General features: G+C 54.2%; 1 protein-coding gene across 1 annotated transcript in view; it reads right to left on the reverse strand.

The window, feature by feature from the left end:
* Nucleotides 1-2,107: 2,107 nt before the first annotated feature.
* Nucleotides 2,108-25,188, reverse strand: part of cimap1b (ciliary microtubule associated protein 1B) — an 87,663-nt gene continuing 64,582 nt past the window's right edge. Inside the window, exons 5-7 of the mRNA XM_072470865.1 lie at nucleotides 11,730-11,851; nucleotides 4,974-5,114; nucleotides 2,108-2,315 (exon numbers count right to left, since the gene is read on the reverse strand). Coding sequence (XP_072326966.1) covers nucleotides 2,226-2,315; nucleotides 4,974-5,114; nucleotides 11,730-11,851 — 353 coding nt within the window. The 3' untranslated portion in view covers nucleotides 2,108-2,225. The remainder of the gene's footprint in view (nucleotides 2,316-4,973; nucleotides 5,115-11,729; nucleotides 11,852-25,188) is intronic.

Genomic DNA, 25,188 nt, shown 5'->3' on the forward strand with positions numbered 1-25,188 from the left:
TCAAGTGGAGAGGACTGAATGACGTCTCTGAGTGGAACTCTGCCTTTATTGTACAGCTCAGTGTTCAATCAAGAACTGTAGGGTTGCAATGGTGTCTATGCACAGTTCACTGTGTATGTAGAACAAGTTTTACAACACCAGGTTAAAGTCCAACAGGTTTGTTTCGATATCACTAGCTTGCGGAGCACTGCTCCTTCCTCAGGTGAATGAAGAGGTATGTTCCAGAAACATATATATATAGACAGATTCAAAGACGCCAGACAATGCTTGGAATGCGAGCATTGGCAGGTGATTAAATCTTTACAGATCCAGAGATGGGGTCACCCCAGGTTAAAGAGGTGTGAATTGTGTCAAGCCAGGACAGTTGGTAGGATTTTGCAGGCCAGGTGGTGGGGGATCTGTAAAGATTTAATCACCTGCTAATGCTCGCATTCCAAGCATGGCCTGGCATCTTTGAATCTGCCTATATATATATGTTTCTGGAACATACCTCTTCATTTACCTGAGGAAGGAGCAGCGCTCCGAAAGCTAGTGATATCGAAACAAACCTGTTGGACTTTAACCTGGTGTTGTAAGACTTCGTACTGTGCTCACCCCAGTCCAACGCCGGCACCTCCACATTATGTAGAAGAAGTTATCATTGAAGAATTTGAAGCAGAAACTGCAAGTGGAATTAAGAGGGTTGTATTAAACATGTTTCTGCATTGAAAAGAAATGATGCTATGATGGATAGATGGGGTTAGAAGATTGGAGTAAAGATCGGTAGGGTCGAGGAATTAAGGGTTAGGGGATAAGACGGAAAGTGGATTTGTAGGGTTGCGGAATATAGGAAGCAGGTGGATAGATAGAATCAGGGAACCTCAAAACAATGGGTTTATTGGGAAAACTGTTGTTGAGTTTTCAAAAAACATGTACACTTTAATTTTATACAACATGCACAGACACATTTTATACACTTCATTTTATTAATTTTTAATCCACAAGAATAAAATGTAATCATTCTTCCCTTACAGTACATTTCTCCCACTCTCTTTTAAAAAAATATTTTGAGCCAATCCTCCTTAGGGGCTGTTTAGCACACTGGGCTAAATCGCTGGCTTTGAAAGCAGACCAAGGCAGGCCAGCAGCACGGTTCAATTCCCGTATCAGCCTCCCTAAACAGGCGCCGGAATGTGGCGACTAGGGGCTTTTCACAGTAACTTCATTTGAAGCCTACTTGTGACAATAAGCGATTTTCATTTCAACATGTTTATTTTAAGTCCCCAGAATTATTACTTTTCACCCATGATACATTTCAGACCATAACACTCATAATGTGCATCTGTACACAGCAGCTTAGCTTGTCACCAATCGTTACATTCACAATATTGTAAAGTACCATCAATTTTGAAAATTTCACCATCTCGCCACCCAAGTAGTCCAGCCCCACAGATTGAGGAAAAGTTAATTAACCTGGTCTGGGGATACATCCTCTACCTCCACTTAGAAGATCTCTTCTCACTTGTTATCTTGGCTGACCTGACCCAATATGCCATGAATCTCTACCTCCTTTAGCAAGACAGTTGAAAAGAAATGGGGCGATGGGGTGGGTGAGAAATAGAAGAAGACAGCAGACCACTCAATCTCTCTCCCACCATCACCACCCCCCCCCCCAAGACTTCCACCGTTGAGTCAGTAAGCCTGAATTGAGTTTCATTTTAACACCATGCCACCAGACAGCTGGACAAAGATCCTGCTTCCTCGGAGGGTTTCCTTATTAGAGCCTCCAAGACTTGTCCCCAACATCCAATGCAAGATAACAAACCGAGACACATTAATACAGAGAATTCACTTGTATGTTCGCTCTCCACAGTGAAAGGTCTGGTCACGTGGCCAGGGAAAGTATTGTAGAACTCCATGTTGCATCTAAAGGCTGAGAAGTCACAGTCGGGTTGTCGCTGTATACTTAGGCTGCTGCACGATAAATCAGCCTGGAGGTTATCTACAACCAAGGTGTTCAACTCTGAAGGACATGGACCACCCCCACCCCCGGCCCTCCCCCAGCAACTGTGAACACCAAGCTCCGAATACAGAAATCTGCCAGGTTTCAAACCATACACACAGGATGAAAAAGAATCAAATATTTAAATGAATGATTTTTTTCTTGTAAAGTACAATTGTCATTTTTTTTCAATTTAGGGGTGTAAGAATGTGCTGGGGGTTTGGGGCGGCTGTGTTTTTGGTTCTCAGTCCGAGGGAGCCACAATAAGGGGTGAGAGGAACTCAGAGTGGTGGATTCCAAATGTGTACTTCGGGTAGTGTTTATGCAAGTTCACCTGGAAAGAAATCACAAAGGATTAAATTGCTAAGTCTGTCCACATGTTATTCAGCTAAGTTCATGCATCTCTTTGACTGAGACAATATTTAAGATACCCTCCTCCTAAATGGTGTGGAACTCAGATCAGGGAGGTCTCATGGTCAATCACTGATCTCAAGTGAGAATTATTTGCTCACTACACTGGGCCTGAGCAGGGCCTGGGCTTGGGAGAGGGTCAAATCTGCCATGGTCGCCCCACATTCCAGATGTGATCTGCTGAACCTGCTGCAAATGTAAGGCATTGGGAGATTAAGTAGGATGACATTCAGCCCCTCAAGGCTGCTCTGCCATTCAATCAGGTCATAGAATCATAGAACTTACAGTGCAGAAGGAGGCCATTCTGCTCATCAAGTCTGCACTGGCCCTTGGAAAGAGCACCCTACCCAAGCCCACACCTCCACTCTATCCCCACACCTCCACCCTATCCCGTAACCCCAACTAACCTTTTTGTTTTGGACACTAAGGGCAATTTATCATGGCCGATCCACCTAACCTGCACATCTTTGGACTGTGGGAGGAAACCGGAGCACCCGGAGGAAACCCACGCACACACGGGGAGAACGTGCAGACTCCGCACAGACAGTGACCCAAGCCGGGAATCGAACCTGGGACCCTGGAGCTGTGAAGCAACTGTGCTACCCACTGTGCTACGGTGCTGCTCATGGCTGACCGATACCTCAACATTGACCTGTTTTGGTTTTGTATTCTTTAATACCCTTGCCTAATACCAGTGAATGGGGACTCCGAGAAAAAACCCTAAAAGAATTCATAAACTGAACTCAAAGAGTTATGCTTCCTGTGATGGGGAAATACTGGACTGCAGGGCAAGTAAATCTGCTCTCATCTGCAGCATATGGTCAACTGAAGTGAATTCCTCTCCAATCCAGGAGTACAGTTAGTCGGTGAGTCCATAATCTGGCCTTGTTGTCCAGACTGCTGCCTTTTCATTCGGAATGCTCATGGCCAGGAACCCATTATAAGGAAAGTAAAGGCAGCAGTTTCCAATCATCCCTCAACCCAACTGTTCACCATACTCTGTACAGAAATACAAGGGATCGTTTTTGAATTCCACCTACATCATTCATTTCAATGCCCTTACTTGGTTCCTTATTCTGCAACTCAGTTTCCCTTTGAGCGAAAGAGCTCTAAAGCCACCATTTACCCATGAACGCACACAGAAGCATCTGCCCATGTCAATGCAGCACAGCTTCAGGTGGGAGTCAGTGTTGAGGCCTTCTTTTGTGGTTTAGGAGTTAATGGGTGAGATTTAACAGGAAGGTTTCTAAATGTCATTTTGGGTAGGTTTGGCTGGGTGTTTCCCGTTGGCTTTGTCGGTAAGATCCACACTGCTATTTAACCACACGTAATCATTTTTGGGGCCTTGGGGAGTCTCTTTCCGGTCAGGCCCACACTTAGAAATGTTTCCATCACTGGGAGCTGAACTTGCTGGCCAGACTGGCTCCTCAGAGATCGGGCACCTGTTTTGAAAGGGTGCCCCGATCTCTAAGTGAGCTTGAGTCCCCCCCCCCAACACCTTCCACCCACGGGCAATGTTATCCCCCCACACACAATGCAATTACCCCCCAACCCCCTCAGTGAGGACACTCCACTGAGGGTGCCCCTTTTCAGGCCTCCCCATGTCCCCTTTCTCCCCCTCTTCAGGACTCCCACCCTTCACCCCCAAAAAACTTTCAGAGGCCCCAATATACACACCCTTCAGCCCCCCTTTCAAGGCCTCTCTCAGACCCTGGCCCTTGGCAGTGCCATCCTAGCACCTCTGCACCCTGGCACTGCCACCCTGGCACCCTGTCAGTTACCCTGCCAGCTTGGCAGTGCCACCCGGGCACCTTGGCGGTTCCCTGCTCCGACCACCCAAGAGTCTCCAATGGCCCGCGAGACCCCCAGGTGTCACTCTGCCTGGTCCATGTTTGTGAGGACCAGTCCTAAATGGTGCCTGGCTGGAGTCACTTCAGCAAGGCCGATAGATCCAGGGGCCCAGTTAGATCTGGCGTTAGCATAGTTAAGTGAACAGTTAAATTCACTTAACTATGTGAGTGGGTGAGATCCAGATCACGATATCTTACGGCGCGTCAGAACCGCCGGGAATCCCGGGATAGGCCTTTTGCTGCATTTACCGTCCATGTCCCGTCCTGATTGGGGCGGGACGCAGCTGGTAAATCGCAGCCAATATCCCCATGGTCTCATGCTCGAGGAGGCTTGGCTAGTTCTGTAACCAATTTGACTCCCCTGAATCCTGCCCTGATTCTCACCCCGCGTTAAAATGGTCACTTTGGTGTCATTCAGAAACCATGATGATGTGAATGCTGAGCCTATACTTTGGCAGCTAATTAACATCCAGGATTCCTACGACAGCCAGTTTCAGTTGATTTTAGAGACAACCAACTGAATTTAACATGACATAAATATTATAAAGGAATATAACACAACTTAGGTAAAAGAAATACAGGTCAAAACATTTTGAGGACAGCCCAGGAATTAGATCAATCTATTCTCACAGGGCATACGTGCAGACAGAGGCACTGGGGAAAGTTCAATCTCACTCAGCTGGGAGGGTTTGGGATTAATGGATAGATTCCTATTCGCAATTGCAACTTACGTCTTCTGCTCTGTAACGACCTGGTCCTGGTTTCAGCGTTGTGTCTCCCGGAATCAGATTGCGTTCGACTATGGTGTATTTAGGTGCTCTGTTTTTGAAGACATCAGTATCTACATGTTTGTATGCACATGGACCTGGGGTCTGCAATTAAAGGTGAAAAGACATGACGGCAAATGAGACAAAGCGAGGACCAGACCGCAACCCTGACCCGAGACTGGTGTTAAACTGAAATCAGAGCTTTGATTGGATTCAGCCAGGAGAATCGTCATTCCAATACGATAGCAGCACAGGCGAGAGGAACTCCACAAACAGGAAGGTGACAAAGTGATGAAGTTCAAAGAGCAAAGCTTCCAGTGGGCTCTCAGAATACCAAGCAGAGTAATTTGGTAGTGAACGTTGGTGGGAGATGCTTTCCAAGCTTCCCCCTCCTCCCATGCCAGGTTTAATGGTGGACGGTTTGGGGGGGGGGGGCTGGGGCCACAGTAGGAATCAATGCAGAAGGAGCCCAGACATTGATGTAAAGTGACAGCAAGATCTTTCGCCCCGGCTGCCATAGCGGGCTGCAATTGTCGCCAGAGGCCGGCGTACGACTGCTGATGGGATGCAGGTGAAGGCCCAACTGGAATAGCAATGCCCCGCCACCCCCCCCCCCCCCCCCACCCAACACCCACCACCACCAACATGCCCATTTATCTATGACGCCAGCGACATATCTTGTAGATCCCCAACAGATCTGGATGAACGTGGCATGTAAATGTTGACACTTACCTTAAGAAGGCCTGGGGCACCTTGTGGAGTTGAAAAGATGGAGGCCTCCAGCAACTGGACCCTGGGACACCTCATACAGCACTGGCTGGGTGGCATATCAGCAACCAACTGGATCTTCTATGTTTAGCACCACCCAGGAGATGGTTGATCTTGGAGCAACAACTTCTCCCAGGGGTCAGATGTTCAAGCTGCAGCTGGAGGGCTGGAGGAGGTTCCGCTAAGCGGCATGAGTCTGTGCTTGGCGGAGGAGAGGAATGAACAGGTGGGGCAGGTGTGCAGGTATGTGGGTTTGTGCAAAGGTATGGATGGGCATGGGGGGCTACCGAGGGGAAAGGGGTTCAGAGGAGGGGCCATTGGAGGATTCCACTGGTAGGTCGGAGCAGATTGTGAAGGTTAAAGAGGACAGTGGGAGCCAGTAGGGTGGAAGAGTGAGTGTACAACAATGCCATGTGACGAGGCGCTGAGGGATATTGGGGGGGGGGGGGGGTGGAATGTGAGACAGATTTGCGGGGTTGAAGGACGAGGGGCAATGTTTATCGTTACATGAATGGGATTTTCAGGAACAAGAGCACTTCTACATTTACCTGGATGGGACAGAAGCTGATGGGGGAGGGGTGAAGGGTCAAAAGTGATTCCGGAGGGGAGTGGGGAGGGGAGAATCAATGTCTCTGTGGAGGAATTGAGGGTGAGGTAATGGGGGAAGGGAAATAGCTGTTAGACTGCATCTCAAATGTTCCCACCACCAAGGGTGTTTGAAACTAAGCAGAGGTTCATGGGGTTAAGATCTCAAGATGCAGCTTGGGAGTTGGCCATTGGGGGTGGGCGGAGATGCAGGTCATCACAACCGAAGGGAAACACCAACATCTTGTATTTTACAATGCTGGGATCCTGGGAAAGATGGGACTGTGAACGGCAAAGGCTTAGCATGCACAGGAGACTTCTTGTACATGGTTCACAAGGGCCGTGGTTTTACCTTCCTGCAGATACCTGATTCCAGGCGACATGGGGTGTCCATCAGCAGGAGCTGGAATGGTTAGGGTGTAAAGGTTTAAGGATTATCGCAAATAAACCACATCAGGTGTGATTAAAGTGCAAGAACTACATTTATAAATGTTTCATCTGTGTAACAATGAGTACCTGTGCAGTCACTTGTCAATTCAGATCTTCTTAACTTTTCTTTCCCTTACACCTCTTCTAAGTGCTCTCCCAGCACCTGGAGCAGGAGTGGAGGCAGCCTGCGGACCAGTTGTCCCTGTTGCCTTGGATGAACTTGGGGTTGTCCTCTAGAGATCCAAGGCCTAGAGGGCCCCAGCTACCTTTGGCTGAGCTCCTGTGGGGCAGCTTCCCAGAGCTGTGCCAGAGGACGAGGCTGAAGGGATCACCGGCAGCGATACAGAAGGGCCAAACAACATCAGGGAGTCCTGAGTGGCGGTCCCAAGGTTGTCCAACTACTGTTCCTCCTCCTCCTGTTGCATACCCAAGGCCCCTGCCTGACTCCTTGGGGAAGGGGCACCTGGAGGAAGGTTGAGGTGCTCCGTCCGCCTCTCACGTATATGCTGCAGAAGCTCACCTATGGTTATCACGGAGGTGTGCAGGTCTGTACTCATCGATGGCAGAATCTGCTGGACCAGGGTCTCCATGGCATCTGCCACTCTCCCCATGGAGACCTCTAATCGTACACAGGTCAGCACCACTCCATCAGTCAGCAGGTAAACAGACCCCTCCAGTGTCACCCTGTTGAGGGCCTCCGACACCTGTTGAGGGCCTCCAACACCTGTTGAGGGCCTCCGACACCTGTTGAGGGCCTCCGACACCTCTGGCTGACTTTCCCCTATCTCATGCTGCCTCTCAAGCATCATTTGGAAGGCCAGTTCCAGACGCCTGCCTTGGGGCACAAACTGTACAGATGCCTCATCCCCAGCACTCCTCCAAGTGCCAGGGGGCTTGGCTGACCCTGTCTCCCCTGCTGCAGACATGTACAGTGACCACCAGATTGCGAGACCCTTTCTAATCTAGAACCATTACCCACCAATGTGGGCTGGTGCAGGGTGCAGGTGTCTGTTGTGACGCCTCTACAGGTGCACTTTCTTCATCAGCAATGTCCACGCTCCCCTATGGGCTTGTACCAGTGCTGGGCAAGGCTCTCTCAGTTTCGGTCTTGACCTCTTCCGGTGACACGTGTAAGTGAGAGAGGAGAGAGTGAGTGACTGCATGAGCTGCCTCCAACATGGAGGCACCCTTGACCCCGAGGTTTCTATGACAAGCATAGATCCTTCCTGAATGGATGCCGCAAGCCAATCTCTCCATCTTTGATGGATTGGTCCCGCTTCACCCCTGCCATCTGGGCTGCCCACGCCTCACAAATCAGTCAGATCTTTTCATTGTGGCTGACCCCTCCCATCTTCTCCCTCTCTCCATGATTATGGCCTAACTTCTCCTGTGCAAAGAGAGAAGGCGGGATTGAGAGCAATTGGGTTTCAGATATCTTTCTCGTGCTTCCAGTCTTACACGTAACCCAGTGGATTGTTTGGTATGTGACTGGTTCACTGCAGGTTGTCCACAGGGGTTATGGGCCAGCACCCTCCAGAGCAGTGAGCCCATTCAGATAGCAGCACAAGGCTCAGAAAGGCATGCCACTTGTGGTTCGTGCTGGTGGCCTCAACACCCGAGTCATGTCCTCAATCAGCATGGTGGGCAAGTTGCTGTATGGGCGCCTTTTAATATGGCATCCGGATATGTCAGCGGGCAGTCTGCCAACCAGCATGGCCATCATGATAAACATTGGGAAGCCCCGGTTGCGTAATTAATGAGCCCGGGGGGGGGTGCACCACCACAGGATTTAGTCGCAGAAGGGAAAATTCCACCCCGCGTCTTTGTCAGGTTTTAGAATTCAGTATTTTCACAGCACAGGATTGGAGTCTGTTATGGGAGTGCTGGGTGGCTGCTATCTAGATGTGAAAAATGTTTTGCTCTGTGGATCCAGGCCTGCTCAGACCAAGGCCTCAAAAGATTATTAAATAACAACCTCAAGAGGGCAGCAAAAAGGTACTTTTGTGGAAAAAAAAAAGGTCAGCCTTGTATTTACATTTTGTATATCATTCATTCTGGGAATGTGGGTGTTGCGGGGAAGGCTGGTATTTTGTGCCTTTTCCCTGGTTCCCCTCCATGTGATGTCAGGACTTTTTCATGAATCGCTGCATGAATGAGCTGATGAATGAGCTCTCGCAATGCTGTTCAGGATAGAGTTTCAGGACCTTGACCAAGTCATAAAAAACTGGGATTGAAAGTTAGCCTCAGTAATGGTGACAATGAAACAACCGTCGGTTGCTGTGAAAACCCATCTGGTTCACTAATGTCCTTTAGTGAAGGAAATCTGCTCTCCTTAACCTGGTCTGGCCGTCAGGTGACTCCAGACCCACAGTAGCGTGGTCGACTCTCAACTGCTCTCTCAGGTGCGGGCCTAGCCCTGCTGCCTCACAGTGCCAGGGGCCTGACTTCGGCCTTGGGCGGCTGTCTGTGTGGAGTTGATATGTTCTTCCCGTGTCTGCATGGCTTTCCTCCAGGTGCTCCAAGTTCCTCCCCCAAGCCAAAGATGCATGGGTTAGGTGGATTGGCCATGCTAAATTGCCCCTCAGTGTCCAGGCATGGGCAGGTTAGGTTATGGGGTTACGGGGATAAGATGGGGTGGATAGAGGAATGGTCATGGGCAGGGTGCTCTTTCGGGGGATCGGTGAGGACATGATGGGCCGAAAGGCTTGCTTCTGCATTGTAGGAATGGAATGAAATGGCCGAGCAAGCCACTCAGTTCAAGGACAATCAGGGAGATGCAACAGATGCCGGCCAGCCAGCTCCAGCCATATCCCATGAAATAATAATTAAAAATGCTAACAATAATAATCTTTATTATTGTCACAAGTAGGCTTACATTAACACTGCAATGAAGTTACTGTGAAAAGCCCCTAGTCGCCACATTCCGCCGCCTGTTCGGATACACAGAGGGAGAATTCAGAATGTCCAATTCACATAACAAGCACATCTTTCGGGATTTGTGGGAGGAAACCGGAGCACCTGGAGGAAACCTGCGCAGACACGGGGAGAACGTGCCGACTCCGCACAGACAGTGACCCAAGCCGCAAATCGAACTTGGCACCCTGGCGCTGTGCTAACCACAGTGCTACCGTGCTGCCCTAAGGGAGGTAAGGTATCCTTCGAGCCGGAAATGAAGGAATGACAATTTATTTTTAAGTCAGGATAGTGTACGACATAAAGGGGAACTTGTAAGGTGATGGTTCCTCATTCACCTGTTGCCCTTGTCCTTCAGGTAGTAGAGATCACAGGTTTGGGGTCTTATAGGTCTCAATCAAACATTCCAATTAAAAAAAAATTCATTTACAGGATGTTTAGCATAGTGGGCTAAGCCAGCTGGCTTGTAATGCAGAATACAACCAGCAGCATGGGTTGAATTCCCGTCACGGCCTCCCCGAACAGGCGTCGGAATGTGGCGACTAGGGGTTTTTCACAGTAATGTCATTGAAGCCTACTTGTGACAATAAGTTATTATTATTAGACATCGCTGGTTAACCCAGCACTTATTGCCCATCCCGAGTTGCTCTTTAGAAGCTGGTGGTGAGTTGCCTTCTTGAATCGCTGCAGTTTCTGAGTTGTAGGTACACCCACAGTGCTGTTAGGGAGGGAGTCCAGGATTTTGACCCAGTGACAGTGAAGGAACAGCGACATGTTTCCAAGTCAAGATGGTGAGTGACTTGGAGGGGAACCTCCAGGTGGTGGGGTTCCCAGGTATCTGCTTTTCTTGTCCTTCTAGATGGTAGTGGTGGTGGGTTTGGAAGATGCTGCCGAATAACCTTGGTGAGTTAGTGCAGTGCGTCTTGTAGAAGGTACACACGGCTGCCACTGTTCGTTGGTGGTGGAGGGTTTGAATGTTTGTGGAAGGGGAAGCAATCAAGTGGGCTGCTTCGTCCTGGATGGTGCTGAGCTTCTTGAGTGCTGTTGGAGCTGCGCTCATCCAGGCAAGTGGTGAGTATTCCATTACACTCCTGTCTTGTGCCTTGTAGAAGGTGGACAGGCTTTGGGGAGTCAGGAGGTGAATTGCTCACTGTAGGATTCCTAGCCTTTGACCTGCCCTGGTAGCCACAGTATTAATATGGAAAGTCCAGTTCAGTTTCTGATCAATGGTAACCCCCAGGGTGTTGATTGTGGGGGATTCAGCGATGGTAATGCCATTGAATGTCAAGAGGCGGTGGTTAGATCCTCTCTTGTGGGAGATGGTCATTGCCGGACACTTGTGTGGCGCGAATGTAACTTGCTTTACATTAATTAAAAATGCAGTGAGTTTTATGGAGCAAAATGTGACGGCTATTTTAGGCACAATGAAAGGCCACAAACACCAAAGACCAGTTGATCTGTGTTTTGTTGATGTTGTTTGAGGGAGAAATGTTGACCATAACATTGAGAGTGGTTCTTTGGATGTTGCTGTGGGTTCATTAACATCCACCTGAGCAGATGGGTCCTTGGCTGATGCATTTCATTGGGAGCACAGCACCTCAAATACACTCCATCAGGCCCTGCCCGCCAATCCGGGCTGGAGGAGGGAGCATCCCAACAGCGAAGGTCTAAGGTGTCCTGGTGTCCTCCTGAGCCAAAAGGAAACCTCAGAAAACTGAGCTCACTTGACCTCTTCTTGCCCTGCCTGCTGTTCCCAGCAGGTTTAGCCTGATGGTGAAGAAGTCAGCAGACAGGCAGGCAGGCCTGAGGTTATAATCATAGGTCGGAGCCTGACATGGGCCCAGGCAGACTGAAGGATGGGGTAAGGGCAGAGTCCCTCACTCCGTTTGAACTGCTTCCCCGCACCCACCACAGCCTCCCAAACCTTTCATTGTTTCCGCCAGCTGGGTTGAGTTACAATTGAGGCCAGATCCCCAAAAGATAATATAGGCATTGACCCGGTGTCCCAGGCTTGAATTCACGTACCTTCACAATGTTACTCAGCATGCTACCAAATGCAGTTTTCTGTGACATAGAGTAGGCAGGTGCTGCTCTCAGGGTTGGGATTTTCGGTCCGTTCACTGGCACATCTTTGTATCGGGCAGGCCCTGTAGGGGGCAGAAAAGTAAACCGAGATCAGCTGAGCCAATCGTGAGGCCCACAGTGCCCATGCTGGGTCAGGTCAGGCACCCTGGATTTCAGGCAATAACCAGCAGGAGCTGAACTGATGCCTAACCAGAGGGCTGAGCCCCGAGAGTTCTTCTCAGAGATGAAATGTGACAGCGCGCCAAGCCACTCATCCATCACACCCACTGCTGGCTTTTTGAAAGAGTTCTCCAAATAGTCGCATATCCACTCCTGTTTCCCCACAACCCTCTAAATCTTTCCTGTTCCTCTGTTTATTGATGCACTATCAATTACCACAAAGACGAGAGTAGTGGAATAATCGAGGCTTTATTGACCAAAGATGTTGTGCCTCCTGTAGCTGGAACCAGAATGGCTGCAGCACCGGAGAGCACACACATTTATACGCCACGTACTGGGCGGAGCCAGCAGGCAGGGATTTACCCATGTACCTCTATTATACGGGCAGTGCCGTAATACATGTAATCCAACTCGTGGTAACTACCACATTTATTCAATTCGTTTTTGGAAGCTATTATTGAAACAGTTTCCAACACACTTTCAGGCAATGCTTTCCGGATCTTGCGCGGCATGGTGGCACAGTGGTTAGCACTGTTGCCTCACAGCTCCAGGGGCCCGGCTTCAATTCCAAAACCCATGTAGCGCCGGGCCAACCAGAACATATGGACGTGATTTGCCGGGCTCCCCGAGCTCCTCCCACATCTGTCCTCCACCCCAAGAACCTACTCAACCTCGCCCCCGTCATATGCGCTCTGTGAGTAACTTTGAACTGTATTAGGCTGAGCCTGGCGCAAGAGGAGGAAGAATTAACCCTACTCAGGGCATCAGCCCACAGAGCCTCATCTATCTCCTCCCCAAGCTCCTCCTCCCACTTGCCCTTTAACTCCTCTACCGAGGCCTCCTCCTCTTCCTTCAGCTCCTGGTAAATCGCCGAAATCTTGCCTTCTCCAACCCATACACCCGAAATCACCCTGTCCTGAATCCCACATGCCGGAAGCAGCGGGAATTCCCTCACCTGCCGCCTCACAAACGTCCTCACTTGCATGTGCCTGAAAGCGTTTCCCAGGGGGTAGCCCAAACCTCTCCTCCAGCGCCCCTAGGCTCGCAAACGTCCCATCGATGAACAGGTCCCCCATTCTTCTAATCCCTGCCCGATGCCAGCTCCGAAACCCCCCATCCTTCCTTCCCGGGACGAACCGATGATTCTCCCGAATCGGTGACCAAACCGAGGCTCCCACCGCTCCCCTGTGTCGCATCCACTGCACCCAGATCTTCAACGTCACCGCCACCACCAGACTCGTGGTGTACCTTGTCGGTGAGAGCGGCAGCGGTGCCGTCACCGCGCCCTCAGGCTCGTGCCCACACAGGACGCCATCTCTAGCCTCTTCCACGCCACCCCCTCTCCCTCCATTACCCACTTACGGATCATCGCCACATTGGCAGCCCAATAATAGCCACACAAATTCGGCAGCACCCGCCCCCCCCCCCCCCCCCCCCCCCCCCCCCTTATCCCTGCTATGCTCCAGAAACACCCTCTTCACCCTCGGGGTCTTATTCGCCCACACAAATCCCATGATGCTCCTGCTTACCCGTTTGAAAAAGGCCTTGGGGATCAAAATGGGAAGGCACTGGAACACAAAGAGGAACCTTGGGAGGACCGTCATTTTGACCGACTGCACCCTACCCGCTAGTGAGAGTGGCAGCATATCCCATCTTTTAAAATCCTCCTCCATCTGCTCCACCAACCGCGTCAAATTGAGCTTGTGCAGGGCCCCCCAGCTCCTAGCAACTTGGATCCCTAGGTACCGAAAGCTCATTTCCGCCCTCTTCAGCGGTAGCTCGTCTATCCCCCTTCCCTGGTCCCCTGAATGCACCACAAAGAGCTCACTCTTCCCTACGTTGAGTTTATACCCCGAAAAGTCCCCAAACTCCCTAAAGATCCGCATGACCTCCGCCATCCCCTCCACTGGATTCGCAACATACAACAACAGGTCATCGACATACAACGACACCCGGTGTTCCTCTCCCCCCCCCCGAACCAATCCCCTCCATTTCCTGGACTCCCTCAGTGCCATGGCCAATGGCTCAATTGCCAATGCAAACAACAAGGGGGATAAGGGGCACCCCTGTCTCGTCCCCCGGTACAGTCGAAAGTACTCCGACCTCCGCCGGTTCGTAACCACACTCGCCACTGGGGCTCTATATAGCAGCCTGACCCAACTGATGAACCCCTCCCCAAACCCAAACCTCCGTAACACTTCCCAAAGATACTCCCCCTCCACCCGATCAAAAGCCTTCTCCGCGTCCATAGCTGCCACTACCTCCGCTTCTGACTCCACCGAGGGAATCATAATCACATTGAGGAGCCTCCGCACATTTGTATTTAGCTGCCTACCCTTCACAAATCCCGTCTGGTCCTCATGAATCACCCCCGGGACATAGTCCTCAATTCTCGTAGCCAGCACCTTCGCCAGCAACTTAGCGTCAACATTGAGGAGCGAGATCGGTCTATACGACCCACATTGCAATGGATCCTTGTCCCGTTTCAAGATCTAAGAAATCAGCGCTCTGGACATTGTCGGGGGCAAGGCCCCCCCCTCCCTCGCCTTATTAAAAGTCCTCACTAGCAACGGGCCCAGCAGGTCCACGTATTTCCTGTAAAATTCAATCGGGAACCCATCCAGCCCCAGGGCCTTCCCCGCCTGCATGCTCCCCAATCCTTTAACCAGCTCCCCCAGCCCAATCGGCGCCCCCAAACCAGCCACCTCCTCCTCCTCCACCCTCGGGAACCTCAGCTGATCCAGGAATCATCGCACCCCCCCCCCCACCCCCCCACCCCCGCTGGGGGCTCAGACTTGTACAGATCCCCATAGAAGTCCCTAAATATCTCGTTTATTCTCACCGCACTCTGCACCGTATTCCCCCCTCTAGCTCTAACTCCACCAATCTCCCTCGCTGCCTCCCTCATATGAAGCTGATGTGCCAGCATCCGACTCGCCTTCTCCCCATACTCATACGCCGCCCCCTGCGCTTTCCTCCACTGTGCCTCTGCTTTCCCCGTGGTCAACAGGTCGAATTCCGTCTGGAGGTTCCGTCGCTCCCTAAGTAGCCCCTCCTCGGGGGCCTCTGCATACCTCCTGTCCACCCTTAAAATCTCCCCCACCAACCTCTCCCTCTCCCTCCCCTCTCTCTTCAACCTGTGGGCCCTAATGGAGATTAGCTCTCCCCTGACCACCGCCTTCAACGCCTCCCAGACTACCCTCACCTGCACCTCCCCGTTGTCGTTGGCCTTCAAGTATCTTTCAATACACCCCCGCACCTGCCCGCACAGCCCCTCGTCCGCCAACAGTCCCACATCGAGGCGCCACAGCGGGCGCTGGTCCCTCTCCTCCCCCAACTCCAGCTCCACCCAGTGCGGGGCGTGGTCAGAGATGGCTATGGCCGAATATTCCATTCCCTCCACTTTCGGGATTAGCGCCCTACTCAAAATGAAAAAGTCTACCCGGGAGTAGGCTCTATGGACGTGGTAAAAGAAGGAAAATTCCTTGGCCAGCGGCCTGGCAAACCTCCATGGATCCACTCCCCCCATCTGGTCCATAAACCCCCTGAGCACCTTGGCCGCAGCCGGCCTCTTACCCGTCCTGGACCTAGAACGGTCCAGTGCTGGGTCCAGCACCGTTTTAAAGTCCCCCCCCCCATTATCAAGCTTCCTACCTCCAGATCCAGAATCCGACCTAGCATGCGTTTCATAAATCCGGCATCATCCCAATTCGGGGCATATACGTTCACCAGTACCACCCGCACCCCCTGCAACCTACCGCTCACCATCACATATCGACCTCCATTATCCACTACAATATTCTTGGCCTCAAACGACACCCGCTTCCCCACCAGTATTGCAACCCCTCTGTTCATCGCGTCCAGCCCCGAGTGGAATACCTGTCCTACCCATCCCTTTCTCAACCTGACCTGGTCTGCCACCTTCAAATGTGTCTCCTGAAGCATGGCCACGTCTGCCTTCAGTCCCTTTAAGTGCGCGAGTACCCTGTTGACCGGCCCGTTCAGGCCCCTCACATTCCAAGTTATCAGCCAGGTCGGGGGGCTACTCGTGCCCCCCCCCCCGCCCCCCCCCCCCCCCCCTGCCGACTAGCCATCTCCTTTTCTAGGCCAGCCACGTGCCCGCGCCTCCCGCACCCTCCAGTCCCCCAGGTGGCGGACCCCCGCCCCGACCACCTCTCCTACTTCCAGCTCCCCTTTGGCCAATGCAGCAGCAACCCAGTTTCCCCCCCCCCCCTCCCTCCTGCTAGATCGACATCGAGCCATTTTCCTCCCCCCATGACACTCCCGTAAGTCAGCTAACTCCTGCTGACCCCGGCCTCTCCCGCCATTCCATCGACCCCCCAGTGTGAGAATCCCCCCACCCTTGGCAGTCAGTGTGCGCTCCTCTCCAGCACTGCCCTTCCCCCCCGGTCCCGCCCCCATCCTTCCCGAACGCGGGAAAAAAGCCTGTGCTTTCCTGAGCAAGCCCCGCCCCCTCTGGCGCAGCTCCTTTTTGCGGCCTTACCCCAACACCCCATCAGGGACTGAGGGAGTGACGGGGACTGAGGGGGTGACAGGGTCTGAGGGAGTGACGGGGACTGAGGGAGTGACGGGGATTGAGGGAGTGACGGGGACTGAGGGAGTGACAGGGACTGAGGGAGTGATGGGGACTGAGAGAGTGTGAGTTGCAGACTGAGGGAGTGAGTGGCGGGGAGTGAGGGAGTGAGTGTGAGTGACAGGGAGTGTGGGAGAGTGACAGGGACTGAGGGAGTGACGGGGACTGAGGGAGTGACGGGGACTGAGGGAGTGACGGGGACTGAGGGAGTGACGGGGACTGAGGGAGTGACAGGGACAAAGGGAGTGATGGCGATTGAGGGAGTGACAGGGATTGAGGGAGTTACGGGGACTGAGGGAGGGACAGGGACTGAGGGTGTGACAGTGACTGAGGGAGTGCTGGGGACTGAGGGAGTGACAGGGACTGAGGGAGTGACAGGGACTGAGGGAGTGATGGGAATTGAGGGAGAGATGGCGATTGAGGGAGTGACAGGGATTGAGGGAGTGACGGGAATTGAGGGAGAGATGGCGATTGAGTGAGTGACAGGGACTGGGGGAGTGACAGGGGCTGAGGGAGTGACAGGGACTGAGGGAGTGACAGGGACTGAGGGAGTGACAGGGACTGAGGGAGTGACGGGGACTGAGGGAGTGACAGGGACTGAGGAAATGACAGGGACTGAGGGAGTGACAGGGACTGAGGGAGTGACAGGGACTGAGGGAGTGACAGGGACTGAGGGAGTGACAGGGACTGAGGGAGTGACAGGGACTGAGGGAGTGATGGGAATTGAGGGAGAGATGGTGATTGAGTGAGTGACAGTAACTGAGGGAGTGACAGGGACTGAGGGAGTGATGGGGACTGAGAGAGTGTGAGTTGCAGACTGAGGGAGTGAGTGGCGGGGAGTGAGGGAGTGAGTGTGAGTGACAGGGAGTGTGGGAGAGTGACAGGGATTGAGGGAGTGATAGGGACTGAGGGAGTGACAGGGACTGAGGGAGTGATGAGGACTGAGGGAGTGATGAGGGCTGAGGGAGTGATGGGAATTGAGGGACTGATGGCGATTGAGGGAGTGACGGGGATTGACGGAGTGACGGGGACTGAGGGAGTGACGGGGACTGAGGGAGTGACGGGGACTGAGGGAGTGACGGGGACTGAGGGAGTGACGGCGACTGAGGGAGTGACAGGGACTGAGGGAGTGACAGGGACTGAGGGAGTGACAGGGACTGAGGGAGTGACAGGGATGAGGGAGTGACAGGGACTGAAGGAATGACAGGGACTGAGGGAGTGATGGGAATTGAGGGAGAGATGGCGATTGAGGGAGTGACAGGGACTGGGGGAGTGACAGGGACTGAGGGGGTGATGGGGACTGAGAGAGTGTGAGTTGCAGACTGAGGGAGTGAGTGACAGGGAGTGAGGGAGACTGACAGGGATTAAGGGAGTGATGGGGACTGAGGGAGTGACGGGGACTGAGGGAGTGACAGGGACTGAGGGAGTGACGGGGACTGAGGGAGTGATGAGGACTGAGGGAGTGACAGAGACTGAGGGAGTGATGAGGACTGAGGGAGTGTAAATGACAGGGACTGAGAGAGAGTCTGAGAGGCAGGGAGTCAGGATGAGTGACGGGGACTGAGGGAGTGAGGGTCAGTGCCATGGATTGAGTGAGTTTGAGGGAATAAGGGTAAATGACAGAGAGTGAATGTGAGTGACAGGGACGGAGGGGGTGAGGGTGAGTGACAGGGACTGAGGGTGATTGACAGGCACTGAGGGAGTGAGGGTGAGTGACAGGGACCGAGGGGGTGAGTGTGAGTGACAGGGCCCGAGGGTGATTGACAATCACTGAGGGAGTGAGGGTGAGTGATAGGGACTGACGGTGAGTGACAGGGATTGAGTGAGGTTGAGTGAGAGGGACTGAGGGAGTAAGAGTCAGTGACAGAGAGTGAGGGTGAGTGACAGGGACGAAGGGGGCGACAGGAACTGAGGGAGTGACAGGGACTGAGGGTGTGATGGGAACTGAGGTAGTGATGGGGACTGAGGGCGTGACAGGGACTGAGGGAGTGACGGGGACTGAGGGAGTGACGGGGACTGAGGGAGTGACGGGAATTGAGGGAGAGATGGCGATTGAGTGAGTGACAGGGACTGGGGGAGTGACAGGGACTGAGGGAGTGACAGGGACTGAGGGAGTGACAGGGACTGAGGGAGTGACAGGGACTGAGGGAGTGACGGGGACTGAGGGAGTGACAGGGACTGAGGGAATGACAGGGACTGAGGGAGTGACAGGGACTGAGGGAGTGACAGGGACTGAGGGAGTGACAGGGACTGAGGGAGTGATGGGGACTGAGAGAGTGTGAGTTGCAGACTGAGGGAGTGAGTGGCGGGGAGTGAGGGAGTGAGTGTGAGTGACAGGGAGTGTGGGAGAGTGACAGGGATTGAGGGAGTGATAGGGACTGAGGGAGTGACAGGGACTGAGGGAGTGATGAGGACTGAGGGAGTGATGAGGGCTGAGGGAGTGATGGGAATTGAGGGACTGATGGCGATTGAGGGAGTGACGGGGATTGACGGAGTGACGGGGACTGAGGGAGTGACGGGGACTGAGGGAATGACGGGGACTGAGGGAGTGACGGGGACTGAGGGAGTGACGGGGACTGAGGGAGTGACAGGGACTGAGGGAGTGACAGGGACTGAGGGAGTGACAGGGACTGAGGGAGTGACAGGGACTGAGGGAGTGACAGGGATGAGGGAGTGACGGGGACTGAAGGAGTGACGGGGACTGAGGGAGTGACGGGGACTGAGGGAGTGACGGGGACTGAGGGAGTGACGGGGACTGAGGGAGTGACGGGGACTGAGGGAGTGACGGGGACTGAGGGAGTGACTGGGACTGAAGGAATGACAGGGACTGAGGGAGTGATGGGAATTGAGGGAGAGATGGCGATTGAGGGAGTGACAGGGACTGGGGGAGTGACAGGGACTGAGGGAGTGATGGGGACTGAGAGAGTGTGAGTTGCAGACTGAGGGAGTGAGTGACAGGGAGTGAGGGAGACTGACAGGGATTAAGGGAGTGATGGGGACTGAGGGAGTGACGGGGACTGAGGGAGTGACAGGGACTGAGGGAGTGACGGGGACTGAGGGAGTGATGGGGACTGAGAGAGTGTGAGTTGCAGACTGAGGGAGTGAGTGACAGGGAGTGAGGGAGACTGACAGGGATTAAGGGAGTGATGGGGACTGAGGGAGTGACGGGGACTGAGGGAGTGACAGGGACTGAGAGAGTGACAGGGATTAAGGGAGTGATGGGGACTGAGGGAGTGACAGGGATTAAGGGAGTGACGGGGACTGAGGGAGTGACGGGGACTGAGGGAGTGACAGGGACTGAGGGAGTGACGGGGACTGAGGGAGTGATGAGGACTGAGGGAGTGTAAATGACAGGGACTGAGAGAGAGTCTGAGAGGCAGCGAGTCAGGATGAGTGACGGGGACTGAGGGAGTGAGGGTCAGTGCCATGGATTGAGTGAGTTTGAGGGAATAAGGGTAAATGACAGAGAGTGAATGTGAGTGACAGGGACGGAGGGGGTGAGGGTGAGTGACAGGGACTGAGGGTGATTGACAGGCACTGAGGGAGTGAGGGTGAGTGACAGGGACCGAGGGGGTGAGTGTGAGTGACAGGGCCCGAGGGTGATTGACAATCACTGAGGGAGTGAGGGTGAGTGATAGGGACTGACGGTGAGTGACAGGGATTGAGTGAGGTTGAGTGAGAGGGACTGAGGGAGTAAGAGTCAGTGACAGAGAGTGAGGGTGAGTGACAGGGACGAAGGGGGCGACAGGAACTGAGGGAGTGACAGGGACTGAGGGTGTGATGGGAACTGAGGTAGTGATGGGGACTGAGGGAGTGACAGGGACTGAGGGAATGACAGGGACTGAGGGAGTGACAGGGACTGAGGGAGTGATGGGGACTGAGGGAGTGATGGGGACTGAGGGAGTGATGGGGACTGAGGGAGCGATAGGGACTGAGGGAGTGACGGGGACTGAGGGAGTGACAAGGACTGAGGGAGTGACAGGGACTGAGAGAGTGACAGGGACTGGAAGAGTGACAGGGACTGAGGGAGTGATGGGGACTGAGGGAGTGATAGGGACTGAGAGAGTGACAGGGACTGAGGGAGTGATGGGGACTGAGGGAGTGATAGGGACTGAGGGAGTGATAGGGACTGAGGGAGTGATAGGGATGGGCAAGTGATAGGGACTGAGGGAGTGATAGGGACTGAGGGAGTGATAGGGATGGGCGAGTGATAGGGACTGAGGGAGTAAGAGTCAGTGACAGAGATTGAGGGTGAGTGACATGGACGAAGGAAGCGACAGGAACTGAGGGAGTGACAGGGACTGAGGGCGTGATGGGAACTGAGGGAGTGACAGGGACTGAGGGAGTGATGGGAACTGAGGGAGTGACAGGGACTGAGGGAGTGACAGGGACTGAGGGAGTGACGGGAACTGAGGGAGTGACAGGGACTGAGGGAGTGATGGGAACTGAGGGAGTGACAGGGACTGAGGGAGTGACAGGGACTGAGGGAGTGATGGGGACTGAGGGAGTGACGGGGACTGAGGGAGTGATGGGAACTGAGGGAGTGACAGGGACTGAGGGAGTGACAGGGACTGAGGGAGTGACAGGGACTGAGGGAGTGACAGAGACTGAGGGAGTGATGGGGACTGAGAGAGTGTGAGTTGCAGACTGAGGGAGTGAGTGGCGGGGAGTGAGGGAGTGAGTGTGAGTGACAGGGAGTGAGGGAGAGTGACAGGGATTGAGGGAGTGATGGGGACTGAGGGAGTGACAGGAAATGAGGGAGTGATGAGGACTGAGGGGGTGTAAATGACAGGGACTGAGAGAGAGTCTGAGAGGCAGGGAGTCAGGATGAGTGACGGGGACTGAGGGAGTGAGGGTCAGTGCCATGGATTGAGTGAGGTTGAGGGAATAAGGGTAAATGACAGAGAGTGAATGTGAGTGACAGGGACGGAGGGTGAGAGGGTGAGTGACAGGGACCGAGGGTGATTGACAGGCACTGAGGGAGTGAGGGTGAGTGACAGGGACGGAGGGGGAGAGGGTGAGTGACAGGGACCGAGGGTGATTGACAGGCACTGAGGGAGTGAGGGTGAGTGACAGGGACCGAGGGGGTGAGTGTGAGTGACAGGGCCGGAGGGTGATTGACAATCACTGAGGGAGTGAGGGTGAGTGATAGGGACTGACGGTGAGTGACAGGGATTGAGTGAGGTTGAGTGAGAGGGACTGAGGGAGTAAGAGTCAGTGACAGAGAGTGAGGGTGAGTGACAGGGACGAAGGGAGCGACAGGAACTGAGGGAGTGACAGGGACAGGGGGTGTGATGGGAACTGAGGTAGTGACGGGGACTGAGGGAGTGACAGGGACTGAGGGAGTGACAGGGACTGACGGAGTGACGGGGACTGAGGGAGCGACAGGGACTGAGGGAGTGACGGGGACTGAGGAAGTGACAAGGACTGAGGGAGTGACAGGGACTGAGAGAGTGACAGGGACTGAGAGAGTGACAGAGACTGAGGGAGTGACGGGGACTGAGGGAGTGACGGGGACTGAGGGAGTGACGGGGACTGAGGGAGTGACGGGGACTGAGGGAGAGACGGGGACTGAGGGAGTGACGGGGACTGAGGGAGTGACAGGGACTGAGGGAGTGACAGGGACTGAGGGAGTGATAGGGATGGGCGAGTGATAGGGACTGAAGGAGTAAGACTCAGTGACAGAGATTGAGGGTGAGTGACAGGGACGAAGGAAGCGACAGGAACTGCGGGAGTGACAGGGACTGAGGGCGTGATGGGAACTGAGGGAGTGACAGGGACTGAGGGAGTGACGGGGACTGAGGGAGAGACGGGGACTGAGGGAGTGACGGGGACTGAGGGAGTGACAGGGACTGAGGGAGTGACAGGGACTGAGGGAGTGATAGGGATGGGCGAGTGATAGGGACTGAAGGAGTAAGACTCAGTGACAGAGATTGAGGGTGAGTGACAGGGACGAAGGAAGCGACAGGAACTGCGGGAGTGACAGGGACTGAGGGCGTGATGGGAACTGAGGGAGTGACAGGGACTGAGGGAGTGACGGGGACTGAGGGAGTGACGGGGATTGAGGGAGTGACGGGGACTGAGGGAATGACAGGGACTGAACGAGTGACAGGGACTGAGCGAGTGACAGGGACTGAGGGCATGACGGGGACTGAGGGAGTGACGGGGACTGAGGGAGTGACGGGGACTGAGGGAGTGACGGGGACTGAGGGAGTGACGGGGACTGAGGGAGTGACGGGGACTGAGGGAGTGACGGGGACTGAGGGAGTGATTGGGACTGAGGGAGTGATTGGGACTGAGGGAGTGATAGGGACTGAGGGAGTGATAGGGACTGAGGGAGTGAGAGGGATGGGCGAGTGATAGGGACTGAGGGAGTGAGAATCAGTGACAGAGAGTGAGGGTGAGTGACAGGGACTGAGGGAGTCACAGCGAATGAGGGGGCGATGGGGATGTGCGAGTGATAGGGACGAAGGGAGTGTTGGAGAATAAGGGCGAGTGACATAGATTGAGTGAGTTTGAGGGAGTAAGGGTGAGTGACAGAGAGTGAGGGTGAGTGACAGGGACCGAGGGCTTGAGTGTCAGTGACAGGGCCCGAGGGTGATTGACAGTCACGGAGGGAGTGAGGGTGAGTGACAGGGACGGAGGGGGTGAGGGTGAGTGACAGGGACCGTGGTTGATTGACAGTCACTGAGGGAGTGAGGGTGAGTGACAGGGACTGACAGTGAGTGACAGGGATTCAGTGAGATTGAGTGACAGGGGCTGATATAGTGATGAGGACTGAGGGAGTGACAGGGACTGAGGGAGTGACAGGGACTGAGGGAGTGACGGGGACTGAGGAAGTGACGGGGACTGAGGGAGTGACGGGGACTGAGGGAGTGACGGGGACTAATGGAGTGACGGGGACTGAGGGAGTGACGGGGACTGAGGGAGTGACGGGGACTGAGGGAGTGACGGGGACTGAGGGAGTGACAGTGACTGAGGGAGTGACGGGGACTGAGGGAGTGACGGGGACTGAGGGAGTGACGGGGACTGAGGGAGTGACGGGGACTGAGGGAGTGACGGGGACTGAGGGAGTGACGGGGACTGAGGGAGTGACGGGGACTGAGGGAGTGATGGGGACTGAGGGAGTGATGGGGACTGAGGGAGTGATAAGGACTGAGGGAATGATAGGGACTGAGGGAGTGATAGGGACTGAGGGAGTGATAGGGATGGGCGAGTGATAGGGACTGAGGGAGAGATAGGGACTGAGGGAGTGAGAGGGATGGGCGAGTGATAGGGACTGAGGGAGTAAGAATCAGTGACAGAGAGTGAGGGTGAGTGACAGGGACTGAGGGAGTGACGGGGACTGAGGGAGTGACGGGGACTGAGGGAGTGATGAGGACTGAGGGAGTGTAAATGACAGGGACTGAGAGAGAGTCTGAGAGGCAGGGAGTCAGGATGAGTGACGGGGACTGAGGGAGTGAGGGTCAGTGCCATGGATTGAGTGAGGTTGAGGGAATAAGGATAAGTGACAGAGAGTGAATGTGAGTGACAGGGACGGAGGGGGTGAGGGTGAGTGACAGGGACTGAGGGTGATTGACAGGCACTGATGGAGTGAGGGTGAGTGACAGGGACCGAGGGGGTGAGTGTGAGTGACAGGGCCCGAGGGTGATTGACAATCACTGAGGGAGTGAGGGTGAGTGATAGGGACTGACGGTGAGTGACAGGGATTGAGTGAGGTTGAGTGAGAGGGACTGAGGGAGTAAGAGTCAGTGACAGAGAGTGAGGGTGAGTGACAGGGACGAAGGGGGCGACAGGAACTGAGGGAGTGACAGGGACTGAGGGTGTGATGGGAACTGAGGTAGTGATGGGGACTGAGGGAGTGACAGGGACTGAGGGAGTGACGGGGACTGAGGGAGTGACGGGGACTGAGGGAGTGACAGGGACAAAGAGAGTGATGGCGATTGAGGGAGTGACAGGGATTGAGGGAGTTACGGGGACTGAGGGAGGGACAGGGACTGAGGGTGTGACAGCGACTGAGGGAGTGCTGGGGACTGAGGGAGTGACAGGGATTGAGGGAGTTACGGGGACTGAGGGAGGGACAGGGACTGAGGGTGTGACAGTGACTGAGGGAGTGCTGGGGACTGAGGGAGTGACAGGGACTGAGGGAGTGACAGGGACTGAGGGAGTGATGGGAATTGAGGGAGAGATGGCGATTGAGGGAGTGACAGGGATTGAGGGAGTGACGGGAATTGAGGGAGAGATGGCGATTGAGTGAGTGACAGGGACTGGGGGAGTGACAGGGACTGAGGGAGTGACAGGGACTGAGGGAGTGACAGGGACTGAGGGAGTGACAGGGACTGAGGGAGTGACGGGGACTGAGGGAGTGACAGGGACTGAGGGAATGACAGGGACTGAGGGAGTGACAGGGACTGAGGGAGTGACAGGGACTGAGGGAGTGACAGGGACTGAGGGAGTGATGGGGACTGAGAGAGTGTGAGTTGCAGACTGAGGGAGTGAGTGGCGGGGAGTGAGGGAGTGAGTGTGAGTGACAGGGAGTGTGGGAGAGTGACAGGGATTGAGGGAGTGATAGGGACTGAGGGAGTGACAGGGACTGAGGGAGTGATGAGGACTGAGGGGGTGATGAGGGCTGAGGGAGTGATGGGA

Source organism: Scyliorhinus torazame, chromosome 13, assembly GCF_047496885.1.
Source record: "Scyliorhinus torazame isolate Kashiwa2021f chromosome 13, sScyTor2.1, whole genome shotgun sequence".
In the NCBI taxonomy this organism is placed as follows: Eukaryota; Metazoa; Chordata; class Chondrichthyes; order Carcharhiniformes; family Scyliorhinidae; genus Scyliorhinus; species Scyliorhinus torazame.